The sequence below is a fragment of the Athene cunicularia genome (assembly GCF_003259725.1).
Source record: "Athene cunicularia isolate RWA chromosome 13 unlocalized genomic scaffold, athCun1 chr13_part1, whole genome shotgun sequence".
NCBI lineage: Eukaryota > Metazoa > Chordata > Aves > Strigiformes > Strigidae > Athene > Athene cunicularia.
This window is the reverse complement of record NW_020799117.1, coordinates 9,750,863-9,768,362: the sequence shown is the minus strand read 5'-3', so window position 1 is coordinate 9,768,362 and position 17,500 is coordinate 9,750,863. Positions and strand designations below refer to the sequence as shown.

The 17,500-nt window shown below is 45.7% G+C and overlaps 3 protein-coding genes across 3 annotated transcripts in view; 2 read left to right on the top strand and 1 right to left on the bottom strand.

Annotated features, from left to right (window-relative positions):
• The window catches only part of RNF44 (ring finger protein 44), a 2,879-nt gene extending 2,797 nt beyond the window's left edge, over positions 1-82 (top strand). Inside the window, exon 7 of the mRNA XM_026858518.1 lies at positions 4-82. Within this exon, the coding sequence (XP_026714319.1) occupies positions 4-82 (79 nt within the window). The remainder of the gene's footprint in view (positions 1-3) is intronic.
• A 1,771-nt stretch (positions 83-1,853) lies between these two features.
• Positions 1,854-11,369, bottom strand: FAF2 (Fas associated factor family member 2). The gene is made up of 10 exons (XM_026858324.1): positions 10,409-11,369; positions 9,794-9,928; positions 8,996-9,072; positions 7,713-7,851; positions 6,316-6,401; positions 6,144-6,235; positions 4,542-4,719; positions 3,452-3,623; positions 3,113-3,256; positions 1,854-2,639 (listed from the first exon to the last, which is right to left on the bottom strand). Exons 1-10 carry the CDS (start codon positions 10,454-10,456, stop codon positions 2,457-2,459), a joined length of 1,254 nt encoding a protein of 417 aa, XP_026714125.1. The 5' UTR covers positions 10,457-11,369; the 3' UTR covers positions 1,854-2,456.
• Positions 11,370-17,081: 5,712 nt separating this feature from the next.
• Positions 17,082-17,500, top strand: part of CLTB (clathrin light chain B) — a 7,086-nt gene continuing 6,667 nt past the window's right edge. Inside the window, exon 1 of the mRNA XM_026858516.1 lies at positions 17,082-17,111. Coding sequence (XP_026714317.1) covers positions 17,082-17,111 — 30 coding nt within the window. The remainder of the gene's footprint in view (positions 17,112-17,500) is intronic.

Sequence of the window (17,500 nt, the reverse complement as noted above, 5' to 3'; positions counted from 1 at the left end):
CAGGGAGCCAGGAAAGCCTTACGGTCCTTTGACGGCGACTCGAAAGCTCACAGCTCGTGTGCTGCAGAATTTATTCCAATGAGCAGCTAAAAGTATCATTTAAAAAAAAAAATAACAAAAAGAAAAAATTACAAAAAAAAATACTAAAAAACAATTATTTAGGGTGTTTGTGATTGCTGACTGCGCTGTAGATACCACTGTTTACCAATGATTTCCTGTGGTGGGATAGTGGACTGTTTACTGTTCTATTATACCAGTCCCCGGGCCCTCCGGTGGGACCCCCGCGGCCCCCGCGGCTCCCCGGAAGGTGCTAGGACGTGTGTTCTGTGTTAGAAAGTTTTTATATATATATATATATATATATAAATATATATATATAATTTTTTTTGCTCTGTTACTTGCACATTTTACAGTTACCTCATTTTTCCCATGTATGTATTTGAAAAAAGGCTAATATATAGAAAAAAAGGTTCTTAAAGCTCTAAAAGTGTTTGGTTTTTTTCCATTCCATTGGAATCATATTGGTTTTGTAGCATTTAACATAACTAGTATGTTGTATTATATATATGTGTATTATACTGATTGAAATTTTTAACAGATTTGTACTTTTTTTAAAATGAAAGTTGCTAGTTCTGCTTGACCAAGTAGTGCAATCATTATTTTTTTTAATGTTGTGGCTGATTTTGAGAGGGATATTCACTAATAAATGTATGATGTATACCAATGCGCTGTGCCCTGGCTCTTGTCTCGGTGCGGGTAGGTGAGGGCTTGAGGGGGGCTGGGGTGACCACAGGTGGCCCCGCTGGGGGGACAGAGGCCAGGCTGACACTCTGGTCAGGAATGGGGTCCGGGATAGGGTTCCCCAGGCCATCTCTGAGCAGGTGGAAGGAGGGTGCAGCAGCTGGAAGAGCCCCAGAAGGGTTTTGGAGGAGACCAGGAGAGCCCAGGGGTAGAAGCAGGAGCTGGCTGGGTTCTCTGCCCCAGAGGGTTCTGTGTCCCCCTCGCTCACCCCGAGGTCCTTGGCAGCGTGTACAGAGATGGGCTGTCCTGGAACAGCACTGCTTCCGGGGGGGCTTCAGCAACACCGGGGGGGCACCCTCCACCTCCCCTATGGCTCAATCCTCCAGCATGGCTGTGCCCCCCAGGGAAGGGGTGAGCCCTGCAGCCCCCAGCTGGGTGGGGAACCAGCCCCAAGCTGGGCACCACTTGGAGCTGAGCAGAGCAGACATCCTCCTCCACCTCCATGTGACAGAGGGCAGGAACTCAGGCTCCCAGAGGATAAGAGCAAGGTTGCTGCTCCAGAAGATTCTGTGGCCAGAAAGGGAACAGCTCTTCATTTGGGAAGAAAAGGATTGCCTCTCCCTGTTAAAGGAAGCCATGCCAGGCCCTGGAGCTGCCAGGGAGGGAGGCTGGTTTACCACTGCTTCCAGGCTTCAGCATTGGTGGGGGTGAGAGATCTCCCTGCTCCCTTCTGTGCTCTGGGGAGGTGAGCAAGCAGTTACCTGTGCAAAGCCAGGTAAGGGAAGAACAGGCCCCAACCCCTCCTGCTGCAGGCAGGAGCCCATAGCCCTGCTCCACAGTCATGACCAAGCTCCTGGGGGGGCTCACACCCACCCTGCACATCTTGATGGAGGAGGGTTGCCCCAGTCCTCAAAGCAAAGGGCGGGTCATCTCCTTCCCATCAGCCACAGGCTGGCAGCAGAGCAGGGACTCCAGCCCTGCCTTCCCCCCGGCACACACACTGGTTTCCTTTACACCAGCAGCTCTGCTGGCCCAAGTCACCCATTCAAGGCCAGAAGTTAAGCATATGCAGTGCTTAGTTGTGGCAGGGGCAGAAAGCATCGGCACAGACATGCTAGAGGCAGAGTTTATTACACTACGCAGGCTAAGAACCCTGGGCAAGACCCCACACGGGTAAGAATCGAACCAGCTCTTTATCAAAAAGTTAATACTATAGTCAACCCCATTCTCCTTTGGTCATTACAAAGCAAGAGAAATATTAAAAGAAAGATATTTATACACAGGGAAGCTGAAGAGATTCTGTCCAGCCCTCCCCCCCTGCCCCACTCCCAGCACATTCAGGTGCCCGGTCTTCTGGCTGTCAGGAGCAGCAGAGTATCAAATCTTCACAAGATGTCAGGTTCTTGGGGTTTTATTATTATTGTTGTCAATAAAAGCATAATTACTGAGAGCTGCCATTCCTGTTCCTCCCCAGGGAGGGCGGAGGGGCAACACCAGCTCCCCTCGCTCTCTGCCCTCCCAGTGTAGGGGATGGCTGTGTACACAGGTGTGTGAGGATGCACACACACTTCCTCTCGCCAGTGCACACACACAGCACAGCTGGCACAGGCGATGTGGTCTCTGATCCCTCGTTTGTATGCAGTCTTTTAAAAAAAATATTGTATTATAATAATAATATGAATTTCTCTTTCCATTTCGTGTCTTCTGGAAAAGTGTCAATCGTCCGTGAGGTCCTGCACAAAGAGGACTTCCGTGTGGCTGAGTCCGGCCTCCTGCAGCGTGGGTGGGTTGGGCCACTCCTCTGTCGGGAGGCAGGGCAGGACACGGCGAGGGAAATTGGCCTCAATCTGGAACTTTTCAGGGCTTTCTTTCAAGGAGAACAAGAAGTCATGGATCACCTGGGAAAGAAGCACAGGAATAAGTGCCAGCTGGGAGAGCAATGACACAGACTGCATCTGTGGCATCTCAGAGGGGGCAGGTTACCAAAATTTGCACCATCACTGCACTGTAGACAGGAGACAGCCACTTACTTAGCATATATGAAACATGACTTGTCACAGAGTACCTGGGAAGTCCAAACTGTTTCTGGCACTTCCTACACCATTTGGTTGGGAGCAATAAGTTTCAGCTTTTCAGGAGAAGAAAAAAAAAAAGTTTCTTTCATTTTTTTCTCTAATCTCTCTCTTCTAAGCTAGTGGGACCAGGCCTCACGACACCCTCCTTACCCAGGAACAACTCTGACTGCTAAGGCTCTTGGCAAAGGTCACCATTTGACAAAGTCCAATGGAACCAAGGTTTTGCTGAGCCACCCAGAGAATCTCTCGACCCCTCTTTTACTCTGGGAATCCCATCAGCTCTGCCTCAAGCTCACCGTCAATGACTGTGTGAAGTGGAATCGCCGCTCCACTCTGGAATCGTTAGGCAGCTTGAAAATGATCTTAACACTCTCTGGGTCATCGGGATGTGGCTCGGGAGGAAGGCCTTCGGACTTCCGCTCCTTCTCCTCCTGCAGCGTCTGCAAAGTAAGGATGGAGCAGGAGCAATGGGCAGGCACCAAGCTGACCTTTATGCTTGTCCCCTGCAGCACAGCTGCTCCAGGAGGCTCAGAGGACGCTCAGGCCCCAAGCAAGACAAGCATCCCCAAACAAACAAGAAAGCCCTGCTGCAGGCAGGGGCACAACAGCCTCTCCAGCAGTCACTTTGCTCTCACCTGTCGCCGCTTCTCCTCTGCTAGTTTTTGCTGCTGCACTTCCTCCTCCTTCTTCTTCTTCCTCTCCCGTTCCTCTTTCTTCTTGCGCTCCTTTTCCTGGTCCGCACGCAAGGATGCCAGATATGCCTCGTCCTGCTGCTGCCTCAGAACTTGGGTTTGGTTCCTCTCTTCCCTGCAGACATGAGCAGGGAGCGGTCAGGTTTATCAGGCCCCCAAGTGAGGGCATGGCAGGCCGATGGCAGACCTGAGGGTGCGGGTTCAGCCTCAAACTCATAGGAGCACACACATCAGGTAAAGCCTCATTTAGAACACCACAAGCTCCTAAAACGCAAGCAGTCTCCACTGCTCCCAGCACACAAACTATTTCTCTAGCCTGAATGGAAATGAACTGAACACAAGAGATTTCTCACCCACTGCAGCTTGACAGGGTGGACAGACAGCACATAAGCAGTGCTCAGGATTTATGCCTCATACTTGAGGCTCTTTAAGGTTTTATCTCCTTCAGGTAATTCCTTGTGTGTTTCAGAAACCAGAAACATCAAAATGTTACTGGGTCTCCCACAGAGACCATGGGGCAGGGGAGGGGCAGACAGAACACCAGAAGGCAGCATCCTACTTTAGACAAAGCCTGCAAATCCCTACAATTACCAGGGACTGGAGCTTGTGCTCGTGAGGCACTGCCAAAAACACAGTTGGAATTCAGGACAGCCAGTCCAGGCAGCAACACTCGCCCACCAACTGGCTATGGATGCCAGCTCTCCTCCTGCCTGCTTTGCTCCCACTTGACTCCTACCAGCTATTGTCCAAGCTTTACCTGCAAAGCTCCAGCACGCTAAAGGTGTGCTCCACCTGTGGAACACAGTAGAACACTCACACCCACCTTTCATTAGTGGGCAACATGTCCAGCTCCCTGGCTATAAGGTGGCCTGAATTTATGGACCAATGATCCCACTGGGAAGAGGGGAGCCCAGGGGCTGTGTTTCAGAATGGGAGATGCTGAGCTACCTGTCTACAGTGATGTGTGGAGGGAGGAAGGGGCAGAGCCTGCCTCCACAAGGTCTGCATTACTGCAGCTCAGGTTCCATCATACCTTTCCAGACGTTCAGACACCAGGTATGTCTGGTTGGCATCCATGATAAACATCAGTTGATTAATGAGGTCATCAGCCTGGATGAGGCCTTCCAGACGTCCAACTACTGTCATTCTGCGATCCTTCAGCATGATTACAGCCAGGAATGGGTATGTGTTCTCTCGCAGAGCCTGGGAGACTGGGAAACGGCACAAACATCACCGTAACTGCCCCAATCCAGAAGCGTCAGCAAGGGGTACAGCACAAAGCCTTTCCATCACCAAGGGCCTAGGAAAACAGCTGCAATCTCTTCCAAGGCAGAAAAGGCCTCAGGCTCCATTTTGTCAAACTAAACCCTAAAAATCAGCAAGGGAGGAAGTGGCTTGGAACATAGAAACAGAGTGGAAAAAACCCAAACTTTCAAGTGACGAAAAAGGTTCTTTAATTCAAGCAGGAAGTGAATTGCTCTGAATGTCCATTCAGAATGGGACAGAAAAAGCCCTGGGTTTAAACTCCAGGAAGAGAAGTACAGGTCAAGCACAGGAAAACATTTGCTAAGACAATTAAGGATGGCCAGACTCTGGAAGATACTGTCATGGGGAAGACGCCAGAGAGTCCATTCTGGATTCTTCTGAAAATTAGGTTGTTTTTGCCAGAGGCAAGCACTGTCTTGGGGCAGGGAATAGAGCAGATCAGGGACTTTTAAATTACAGTTTGCCCGTGGCTGCTGACCACCTTCTCCTTAAAACACGCATAGTACATCACACAACTTGAGAGTCGTTATTACCAGTGGAACCCTCCAAACTAAATCAGAGCACTCCATGGATTAAACAAAAGGCCACAATCCGTTCCAGCTCTGCTTTCTAGGCTGTGACTCCAAAGCACTGCAGCAATGAAAGAGCAGTAAGTACAAGAATGTCTCCTTAGAAAGCCATTCTTGCAAGGTGTCCAGAGCTGGTAGCTCAACTATGAAGCCAAGAATGACTTGGTATCAGAACTTCTGGCCTCTCCTGCTATGAAACAGGAAGGGTCAGAAGAAACACAGAAAGCATGAACAGGACTTTGGGAAAAGGCTCCATTCGCAGCAAAACCCCATCAAAACGATGGCAGGCCAGGTATCAACAGCTCTGGAAAGACAGTACTTGAAAGGATCTCACTGTGGGCTTCTGAGGAGACAGTGAGACTGGGTGTGGAGTAAAGATGACTGTCTCAAGGAAAGAATGCACCTAAGTGTCACCTCAGACATAATATGAGCTGGTGTTAAGGGCACAGCCATTTAGATACTTGTTTCTGCACTCAGTTTAATCCTCAGCACACACCCACCAACTCCCATTAACAAGGTACTGAAAGCAGCTTGAATGCCCACAGCAAAGAGCTTGCAACTAGGACTGCCCAGGAACACGTGGAACAGTGGAGGTGAAGAGCAGAAGGTATTTCCCTGGCATCCAAACAAGCCCTCTAGGATACTACATGGAAACCAACACGTATTTCCCCATGCAATCCTGAAATCTCTTGTCTGCACAGAAACCAACTGTGTGTTCAAACATGTAAATTTGTCAAAGAGCATTTGGCTTTGTCTAGAGATGGAAGGGAATAGATAAAGCCCAGGAGGGACACACTCACCTCTGTATCCCTCTGGTTTATTGGTTGAGCAAGCCCAGAAGAGCATTCTAGTGTTTATGAGGGCGATCACCTCAGGTACGCACAGTGTATTGCTAGGGGATGAGAAGAGATCATGTGAATGAAGTTGCATTTCAAGTGCATAGATAACTATTTGGAAAATTGTCCTACCTACCGGCAGAATTCATCTGTGTCTTGGTGGTCATCTCCATGAAGATAAACCAACAGGAACCGCAGCTCCCGCTTGGCATCATTCAGTGCCTTGGCATAAGAGCAGAGGAGGTAAAGTTACAGGGTCTCTAGGCAAGGGGAAAGTGGCACCCACAAGAACTGCGTGACACAGCTCAGCAACATTTACTCGGGCCATGACTCTGCCACTAGCGTGGTTTTAATAAAGTAGCAATAGAGGATGAACCTGTCAGACCTCCTGATCAAACCCTCATTTAAGGGGGCTCCTGTGGTGTTTTCACACCTCTTTCAGGATGTGGCACTGGAGAACACTGAAGTCAGAGTAAAGTCAGGTAGGCAACTGTGGTGACTGACACCCCCCACTGCTCTGCCAGACTCAGCTGACAGCGAAGAGCCCTCCTTTACCCTGCAGACTCACAACAGCCAAGGCTGAACTTTTGACTCTAGCCTGTACAGGACAATCTTCAGACCACATCAAGTGAAAACACTACTAAAAAAGGTAACTCAATAACACTGCAGGCCCCAACAAAACAAAACCAAAACATTTTGCATCTACAGCCTCTGGATTCCACCCACCAAAGAGCATTTCTTAACAAGACCACAGGATAAGTGCACAATAGCCTTCCTGTTTTACTGGCACTGAGTTTTGGTAGTGTAACCATTCCATGGTTATTTAAGTTTGGATTCCAGACAAGACAGAGGGGCCTAGAAGAGCTGCGGAGGCGGCGAGCTCCATCGCTGTGCAGTGTGGAACAGATACAGACTCCACATTCTTCCCTGGCACTCAGGAAGCAGTGCTGATCCAACCGTCTGCTGGGATGCACTGCAGGAGGCCCTTCCCTTGGCTAGGCTGAGAGAAGGTGTGGAAGAGGCAGCACCCACTGGGACGTCCCTCTTTTACGGAGATTGCCATCAGTCCACATCTAACATACGGACTCTCACCTCCCATAATTTCTTCAGGGGCTCCCTCTCTCAATTTTGAGGTCCTGCACCAAGTTCTGGAGTTTCATTATAATACAAACCCAGGCAGTCAATCCCAATTTGGTCAACAGAAGGACAGACTCTGGCATACCACATCAGTTTATAAAAACAAAGGCAGGATTACAAAGAATAGCTGTTGGCTACAGAGCCATACAGACGGTCGAGGAACAGTCAGAGCAGCTTTGCTTTCCAACTTTGCAGGCTTGGCATGTCATCAAGCCTGGCAGACACTGGTTTTCCAACACACTTGTTCACTAGCTCTCCATTACCCTGTTAGAAGTTTGGGGACAAACACTGGGCTTTTAAATTAAAAGTGATTTTGCCATGTAGGCCCTGATACAGTCTGGCAAAATCCCCACTCCCCATCTCCCCAGGATCTATGCACCAACATGTGACACTGACCTGGCTGTAAGTTCCCTGGTAGAAGACAGGGTGTATCCTCCCATATTTTTCCTCAAACATATGAATAAACGAAATAATGTCACCCACTGGGTCAGTGACCCGACTACGAGGATCAGGGCGTATAAAACGCAGAGCAAACCTAGGAAAGAAGCAAAGGACACTGGAAGTTCAGCTTACTGACATTCTGAAGAACAGGTTTTCTTTTCCACAGACAGTCACTGGTATTCATAAGAAGGAAAAAAGTCAGAGCTGGGACCCCTGAACATTTATAATCACGACCTAAACTGCCACCTGATCCAAACTGATACCACTGCTACAGAAGCCCCCCCGTCAGATATCTCATACCAGGCATCAACAAGTATTTGAATTCTGTGTGATTAACAGTTTTGACTTCCTCTGGAGCATCAGGCATAAGCCACATCAACAGTATGAGGTTTGAGGAATTCAGTCAAAGACAGGGTGTTAAAAGCCACACAGTTTTGTCTTTGAAAACTGCACTTCTGCTATTCCAAGTCTAACAATTTGAGTGCAAAGAGCTGCAGAAAAAGAATATTACACTAGGAGTCCAATGAAAACAGAAGAAACAGTCATTCCTCTGAGGCTGAAAAAGCTTAACTTCAAAGCAGATATCAATATTGTTTAGTTCTATTGATGCATAGAAGTTCACTGAACTCTGGAAAAATCTTTAATGGGAAAAAAATTAATACAACAGGGGAAATGGCCAAAACAATGCAGATGCATGACCACTGGCTATTTATCACCTTCCAATATTTTCTTTCCTCTCTATCAATGCTGTAAGGAGGCAAGATGAACTAGCCCTTCAGGGCAGTAAAGGGAAAAGAGGCAACAGACACCAAAGGGGAAAAATGCAGCGATGTTTACAGTTTAGGTTTTACCAAACAGAGAGGGATTAAGGCAGGTTAACCTGCAGCCCAGCCCAATGGGAGATGATTCTGATCAAGTTGTTTGTTCAGAAATACCTGATAGTTTGACACTGTTTTGCATCCACTTTGTGTGACACAAACTGTAAAGCCACATGGAGTTGAAACTCCAAATTAAATATTTCATTTATAAAGCTGCAAGATGCTCTTTCTCCTCTGCAATAAGATTTATTTCTTACTAAAGTGTAGGAACTTTACAAGGCTACAGATAAAGCCAGCTGAGCAAATAAATGTAAAAATCTGTCATTAAAGATCCAAGTGACAGAGGTACAGCCAAACTTAAGCGGTAGAACGTGCCTTGACGCAGTCAATACATGAGTCAGCACAAAAGTCAGTACTTACCTAAATATATCAAGTAATGTGTAATAGGTAAATCGGAATGGAAGCATTATGAAGTAGTAACCCCATCCTAACAGGCCCTGCAATTACAAATAAAGAATTAGAACAGTCTCCACACCAGGAACAGGCCTGCTAAAGCAAAGTGTCCACCAGCATCAAGCACACAGGCACACATGGGAGTATCAGTGCTCTAACCACTGCAAAAGACCTCAGCAATATTTCATGGCTTTGGACACATCAAATTAAATTTAAGTGACTAACCTGATTTATTCAGAATTCAATGTGACACGTCTAAAACCTGGTGTCACTGACTATTCAAGCAGCAATGCTTTTGCTCTGTGCTAATTTTCTTAACTGTACAGAATGATGAACAGCACTGAGTCTTACAGGTCCTCAGACAAATTTGTTTGTGAAACATTAATGCAAGTAGGTGATGCTGTATTCAAATTAATATAAATTTGAGGTGTTCTAAAAACAAAAAATACATTGTCACCCTGCCATGAGGAGGGGCCAGTCCTTTGTTCCTACTGAACTTCTCAAAAAGCTTTACTGTGCCACATCAAGACATTCTATGACACGAAGAAGGTTGTCTCATACTGTGAATCACACTGGGGAGAAAATATCTACAGTACTAACAGAGGCTGAAGGAATAGCTCTAATGTTATGTTCTCAAAAGATAAAATATTTAGAAAGGAGATAACAGCATACAAAGAAAACAACTCCTTTCCCTGTTTGCAAGTTCTGTTTCTCACAAATAATCACCCAAGAAGCAGGAAAAAATTCCACTGTAAGATAACTTGCCCTTGGCTGTGGCCTTGAGACAACGTAGCTGTAGATCCTGTGGTCAGCTGTATTGACCTGCAATGGCCGTGAAGGAGGAGGATTAAAGACACTTGGGACACCCTCTTGCTCATTCAGTCGGTCCTGTACAGCTGCCTTTGACACAAGAAACAGCAAAGAGGTTTCAGATATTTAAGGATGGCAGGAAATACCTTTATTATACTTTAGATACTAACAGTAGGTATTATTTGTCCACAACCCCAGAGCACTGTATAAGCACAGCTCATTATAAACTGTAACCACCAATACTCCTTTCTGCCTGGAAATCCTTCTCTGTGGCAGCCTGCGCGCGCGCACACACACACACACACTCACACACTCACTCTCACACACTCTCACACACTATGGGGAGTTACACAAAGTGCCAGGCAAGTGATTGTTCACAGCCTTAACAACTCCGCTGTGTACTTCTGAAACCATCTCTCCAGATGTATCAAGCTATTGCTATACAGAGCTACTAGTGTAAATTCAGGGATCAACAGACTGAATCTTACTTGTAGAGCTCCCCCTCTCCACAGAGTACTCCATTTAACCCAGGTACTTGGAAACCGCTACAAATCTTATTTGCAGTGGTACCTCTATGTTCCAGTTGTGCTGCTCCAGCGTGTGACGACACTGGTCCATGGACTCTATGCCAGTCAGGTCCTAAAGAAAGAGAATAAACACAGATGAGTGCCAGGGAAGTGCTGTATTTTTACTGTTCTTCGCAACATGTGAGCACAGACAGGAATTACTGTAACACATTACTACAATACTCTTTTTTTTTTTTCCTCCAGTGTTTTGCTCTCATTTTAAGAGCAGAGCAACCTGAGCCAACCCAAATCCACACACACACAGGAGGCCTCAAACAGGCCTTTGCACTCTTTGAGCATTAGCCAAGTCTCAGCAGTGCCCAAGTTCTGTTACTACAGCTGCACTCAGCCCAGTCTGGAGTCTAACATAATGCTGCCCACAGGTTTTACTTTAGAAGGATATGCCAGGCTGATGCCCTCAAATGTCCCCTCAAAACATCAACCTAAGACAGGCAAAGCATTTCTGAAAACCCAAGATGACCATTACTTCACCCACTGCAAAGCACAGACTAAAACCAGAATAAGCCAGGCACCAGTGAAGGTAGCATCATCCAGCATCACAGGGAATTAATTATACAGTAAAAAAAAAGTGCAGCCCAACAGAGACAGGACCCAAACCAGAAAACTGTCCAAACACACCAGCAGACCTCAAAACCAATGAGCTCTCACATCAGTGTTTGGGAAGGCATATTTCAACCCTGTGCCAATCAGAACTTCTGCACAAGAGATCAAACAACTGTATTTGTTATCACAGGAGGCCACATCAGCATCTCTTGAATAGAGACAAATCTTTGCTGAAGTGACCATCCCTGCCACCGTGCCACAGAAACACATCTCCCCACACCACTCACTGTAAGGTGCTTGAACAGACATTTCAGGGCTGTGTACTGCACCTGTCACCACAGAGCCAAAGCACACACTTCCATGGGAAAGCATCAAGCCACAAATGTGTTGCTGCTACCCTTTTAAAAACAATCCTTTGAACTGGTTAGTGAAAGATCATTACAGGTGACACCATTAACAGTGCTGGTCATTTGGAAGGAAACTACTGTTATTTTAAAATTTAATTTAAAAGGAGTACAGTTTTTTTATATGATAATTGTCACAAGTAGTGTAATAAATTCAACATTAAAGTGTGCTGGCAATACAAGGAGGCTTTTGAAATATGACACATTTCCTCCAGCAAGGTCATTCTTGTCAAGAGAACTGCAGATTCTTGATGCTTCATGTCCTCACCTGGTGGATTTCTCTCCAGACACCTCTCCAGCCCACTGGTGTAACACAGAGGGTGCACCTCCCTGAGTGGCTCAGGGACACGCTGAGAAGTGAAGCAGTCTGCTTCCCCTCTGGACTGCTGCTACACAGGGTGACAGCCGGCGCCTGCTGAGCTGCAGAGATTGTGTGAGCCGACCTACACAAGAGCCTTGCCTGTGCTCTGCCTGCCAGTTGCACACATGCTTCTCCGCAGCACCTGAGAAGATCTCTGCCATGCAGGAGTTCGGCAAGCAGCAAGGAACTTTTGCTCCCCGTGTCTGTCACACAGCTACAGCAGAGCTTAGCTTTTCTGCAGAAGGCAGCCTATGATGAGCACGAACACAGAGCAGTGATGATATAAATCCTTGTGCACAGCTTCTACCACATCTTGAGATCCAATCCATTGTTATCAATCCTATTTAATTCTGCTCGTCATTTCCCCCATTTCTTGCTTCATTTAAAAGCCCCTAAGGCAGTGTTGACAAACTGACCATTTAAGAATTAACAGAATTGGGGGTTTTTAACTGTAGAAGGATGGTGTATCTATTTCCTTCCCTGCCCCCATTCATACATTCCACATGCTATTTCCACCCAAGTCACATTGTGGACAAATGCCCTATTCAATCTCTGGGCTCGTTCAAACTTTTTAACATTTCTTTGCTTTTTCCTCATGAAGTCTCCACAGATCTCTACTTTATTCCCAATCTACTAGGTAAAAATAATTGTTTCATTCTACTGTGAGGAACCAGACTGTTCAAAGCATTGATGACATTAACTACATGGTTGCAGTCACTCAGAAAAAAAGCACTTCCAAGTCACTGCCCAGTGCTGTATACATGTTTATTTAAAAGTTAAGTCTGCAGCAAGCCTGGCAAGGGAGCACTACAGAAGTGAATTTTATAGAAGAAATGGTCAGTGAATTCAGCTGTTGCTGCCAAGATACCTCCGTTTATCACTCAGCTTCACAATTTACAATTTTAGTTTATCTACATTTGTTTAAAGAGGTGCTTCACACATACAATTTAGGGTTTACATTGATTTTTTTTTTTATCCTAAACTCCTACAGAAGGCACTTCATTGTCCTTTTAGAAGGACATTTTTAAAGGCACCTGCAATTTTCTCAATTATTTGATTTTACAATGGAGTCACAACGCATGTATTCAAAGCCTTTAAAGTCTTCTGATCACCATTCCTTAACACCCTGGAAATTTTGCTGGCATTTGCAAAATTTACAAGATTCAGAAGCTCATTCACACCTTTGTCTCCCAACGTCTGGATTATGGCTCAACACTAATAACAGGGCTTCATGACTGAACATTCCCTCCTTTTTAAATTATGCAAAATGCTTTAGCAGTTTTCGGTCAGAAAGCAGCACCAAATTAACAGCCATGCAGAACTATCAACAAGCATTTAATGAGCACTGAATCACTGCACCACTTGCAATATATACCGAGCTCCAGAGAGACACTACAGGGCAGCTAACTTCACCCCTTCCTGACCATCGTTACAGCAACAGGCATGCTGTTGGTCAGATCTCAGCCTTCTTCAGCAGCACTTCCCCATAGAGGTGAATCTACTTTTTTTTCTTAGCCTCTTAATACAGTTGCTCTCAACATGAAGCATAAGTGACAAAACCACCCCAGCAACACCATGCCTAGTGCTCCTACCACTCTTCTGATCAGTGAAGCTGCACAATTAAACATTGCAAGAAAAGAAATTGCCTGTGTAAAGGCAGCTTTTAAAACTGAACACTTTTTTTGAATGTTACTTTGATGTGCTCCGCAAGACAGACACACTACAGCTCCGGGATGTTCTGTAGGACACATGGGTTCAGAACAACTTGCACGTGATGTAAGGAACTGCAGGAAGGCAGCACAACTGTCAGTTTAGAGAACTCTTGCTGTTGAACACCAATACTGTTCACCATCACTCCCAATGACCGCTCATACTGTTATCTCAGTACCTTTTACGGTCACTGCTTCACCTTAGTCACAGAAATAGATTAGAAACTTGAAACACATCATTTCCACAGCACCAGCCATAGCATTTCTGATGAATCCCATGGCTAGCTGCAAACTGAGTTATTCATGTGCCAGACAAACAAGCATGTTCTAAGTATCATTAAGGCTAAGAGAACAAACAGTATCTTCAGATCAGTCACTAACTGCTAGTTTCCTACTCACTGTAGTCTCTCAGCTGTCTCAAAGAGCATATACCTTACACATAGTAATAAAAAGATAAGGCCTCCTGTAGTTAAAATTAATCCCACTAAAGCAGCATCCTCAAACTTTCAAATAAATACAGATCCAAGCTGAAGCCAGTGGCTAATATTTAGAAAACAAAATATTAAGTACCACAAATGACAGGAAAGTTCAACACTGCTTTCCCAAATACTACTCAAAGACTCCTACCCTAAAGCATACTGAAGCTACTGCTGGATACAATTATTTGTATCTCTCACCTTTGAGACTCAATACTGAAGTAATGGAAAGTGAAATTCCATGCTTCAAAAGAGGAAGGAATATCCCTGAGTGGACAAAGGTTGTAAACTGGACTTACAAAACTGTACCCTCTGCAGATACGCTTGTATGTTGAAACACAGCAATAAGAGATGCAAATCCACAGGACTGTAACTGGCACTGCTCTTAATTCCCAACCCACTGCCAAATTCCAGAGAATTATGTTTCCAAGGGTAGAAAACATCTGACTTCAAGCAGAAAAAAGCCTTTACAGAGGCAGTTTCTCTTGCATATAACAGCAAGTGCCTTTATGAGGGTTTTGATCAATATGCAATACACCAAGTAGGTAACATGCATGGAGTTGGTTTCCTCCTTCCTCTTTAAATTAGAGATGTTTTCAGTCCTGAGCATTTTGTTTTCCCTAGTTGAAGTCAGAGATGGTATCATGAGTGCTAACTTTCTCCTTTGCAAATAACACTCCATTACTCTACATTAGCATATTATAACATTAGACATCAGCCCAAGTGTAATGGGCACAGATCAATACCAAGATCCTACAAAAGCTGCTCTGCTGCTTCTTCTGTCTCCCAAATGGAACTGTATCTCCACAGCATAAGCTGTACACATCAAGTTTCTCTCTACAGATGTCAAGACAGCCAAGTCTTGACAGATGAAAAATTTAGATGCTTTTATTCCTTTATAAGCCAATGTTTCTGCAGTAAAAACGAGGCTGAAAGCGTGCAAAAGTGCTTTGTTGCTTTTATTTCAAGTTTATCCCAATTATCTCTCCATAATGGTACTTTTTTTTTTTTTTTTTACTCCATTAACCTGCCACAGCAGGGTGACAGAGAACTGTCCTATTCCAGCCCTGTCCATAGAAGAGAGCTGCTACTTTCAGCATTCTGCCAGCAGAGCTGTTTGTATGAGCACTATCAAAACGCATCAAGCAAACATCAGTGGAATTAATACAGAGTGTGTATTTAAACTATAACCCTGATGGATGGGGACACAAACAGGACAGCACACATTCACCTCTCTACCTTGGAAAGAACAATTTCCACCAGAGATGAACACTGTAGGGCAACAGCATCTTTAGCCAGACCAGCTGTTTGCTGGGCAAATAGCAGTCTATAGCTCTTGCTCAGTGCTTCCCTTCTGGCTCTCCATTTAACTAAGACTACCGAGGGCTATTGCTTACCTCATCTTTGTTATATCCACTCCTTTCTTAGTCCCCTCTCCAGCTTTTTTCACAATGCAGTGACATGCCACTTTCTGTGGGAGTGCTCTGCCACCACAGAACACTGTACAAATTACTTATGACACTGCATCATAATGAAAGCATAGTTATGTTTGAAAACATTTAAGTGCTCCCTGCCAAGACAGCGGGAATTCCCAAAAGGTTTACAAGCTTACTGTGACAGTGTTTTGCAGAAAAAACAATGTACAAATTATTTTAGTGGAGAGGATGGCTAAGTCTCAAACAGCAAATAATATTTAACACAGTCCAGCTAAAGGAAACAAGTACAAAAAAAATCTTTTCCAGGTAGACAGATTTACTCTATCTCATTTCAAAGAAACAGGGACAACTGCACACCTGAGCCCCCTTCAGCCAGGTGGGAAGTACCAAAGGAGAAGGAATCACCAGTGAAGTCGGTCATTAGCAAAGCTCTGGTGAAAAGCTAATCCCATATACCCCAGGGGACAGAAGAATGAGAGTACCCTAGTATCCAAGCCACCTGGACTACAGCTTTCACATCAGGCTTTGGACAGTGGCCATCTTCTAACTGAAAAAATTCTCCCCTTTACAGTCTAAGGAGCATTTCCCTCCACTTCAAACCAAGGTTCAACAGGAAGCTGAATGAAAACATTAATCTCTCCTAACTCCTCCTGCCCCTCCAGCCCCTAGCCTGCTGACCATGGCAACACCAGGTAGCATTAGGAAACAGGATTCTTTAGTTTCACAGCTGCCCACAGGGGTTTGAAAATAGCAACAGGGGCACTGATGAGTGCAGCTGGTCCTATCTGTCCAGATTCAACAGATTAATAAGCACTGTGATATCTTAGAGCAAGGGAATGGGAGTTGGAGGACAGTTTTTGCACATATATATGTGCAGCATAAGGCAATGTCTGAAACCTCCTATACTTACCAGAGAAATGGTAACATTGGGAAAGCAATTGTTAACATTGCTCTGCCTCTTTGTCTGTAAGTTAAGACTGCCTAACCAGTTTAATTTATAGTAAAGATTTAGAAGGGATATCTGTAATGCATTAGTTAGTTCAGGTGGCTGTTGAACCCCTCTCACTCAGAGATGAAGGCTTTGCAAGTATCTGCCTGGAATGATGAGATACACCTGCACCTATCTCAGCTGTGGAAGGCATGCCTCTGAAGTCCCTTTAAATCCTGTAATTCTACAGTTAAATCACACCAAAAAAATGCAAAACAGTCCTTAAAAACCACAAAGCAACAAAATCGGACAAAGGACTCTTGAAATATTGCATCTGTAAAAGAACTCTGCAATCCAAGGAACATCACATGATACCCTACAATTCAGAAACAAACCCAGGACATCTGAAGGTAATTTTCACTGGCCAGCATGTTTAATTACTTCTCACTGAACAACCCTAGTATTTCAACTCCACAGCACTGCTTTCTCACCAATAAACCACATCTACAGATTGATTTTTTTTTTCTAATTATTCAGCTGCTGCACAGCCCTTATGCCTTGGCAAACTAAAGGTTAAGCGACCCAGCCCATGTTATGCAGCAGACAGCAAGATTAGATCATTATAATCCCCAGTGGCCTCCCCCCAGTAGGCATTACCAAACTGTGAGGGTTAGAAACAATCTTCTGAGAAACCGCATTCCATAGAAACCCACTGTCTAACCCTTCCAAGACACCACGAAAGGCTTTCCCATTCACCACTAATGACGAGAAAAGGAATTTTTCAGACCACCTAATTAAAATGGCCGGGACTTACCGAAGAGACTTTCCCGTACAGAGTTAATGGGGTTTATTCATCGCTTATTTCCTGCCTCACCAACTAACGATGACAGAACACCATTCCTAATGAAGCACTCGGGGATGCATAGCACCGGCCGGCCCCTCAGCGAGGCCCCAGCCCAGGAGAGCCCGAAGCCCGGGGAGCCCAAGCCCCACACACAACCCTACGGGAAGTACCCTTGCCCCAGCCAGGACCGGGACCACGGGACTCGCCCCTCTCGTCCTCCACTCAGGCCCGGCCGACATCCCCGCACCGCCGGGCCCTCTCCAGGCGGGGCCTGTCCCGGCGCTCAGTGAGCCCCATATCCCCCCCCCGGCCCGGCGCAGGCTGGCAGGACCCCAACGCCGGTGGGGCGGGGCCAGCCCAGCCCGTTCCGTGCC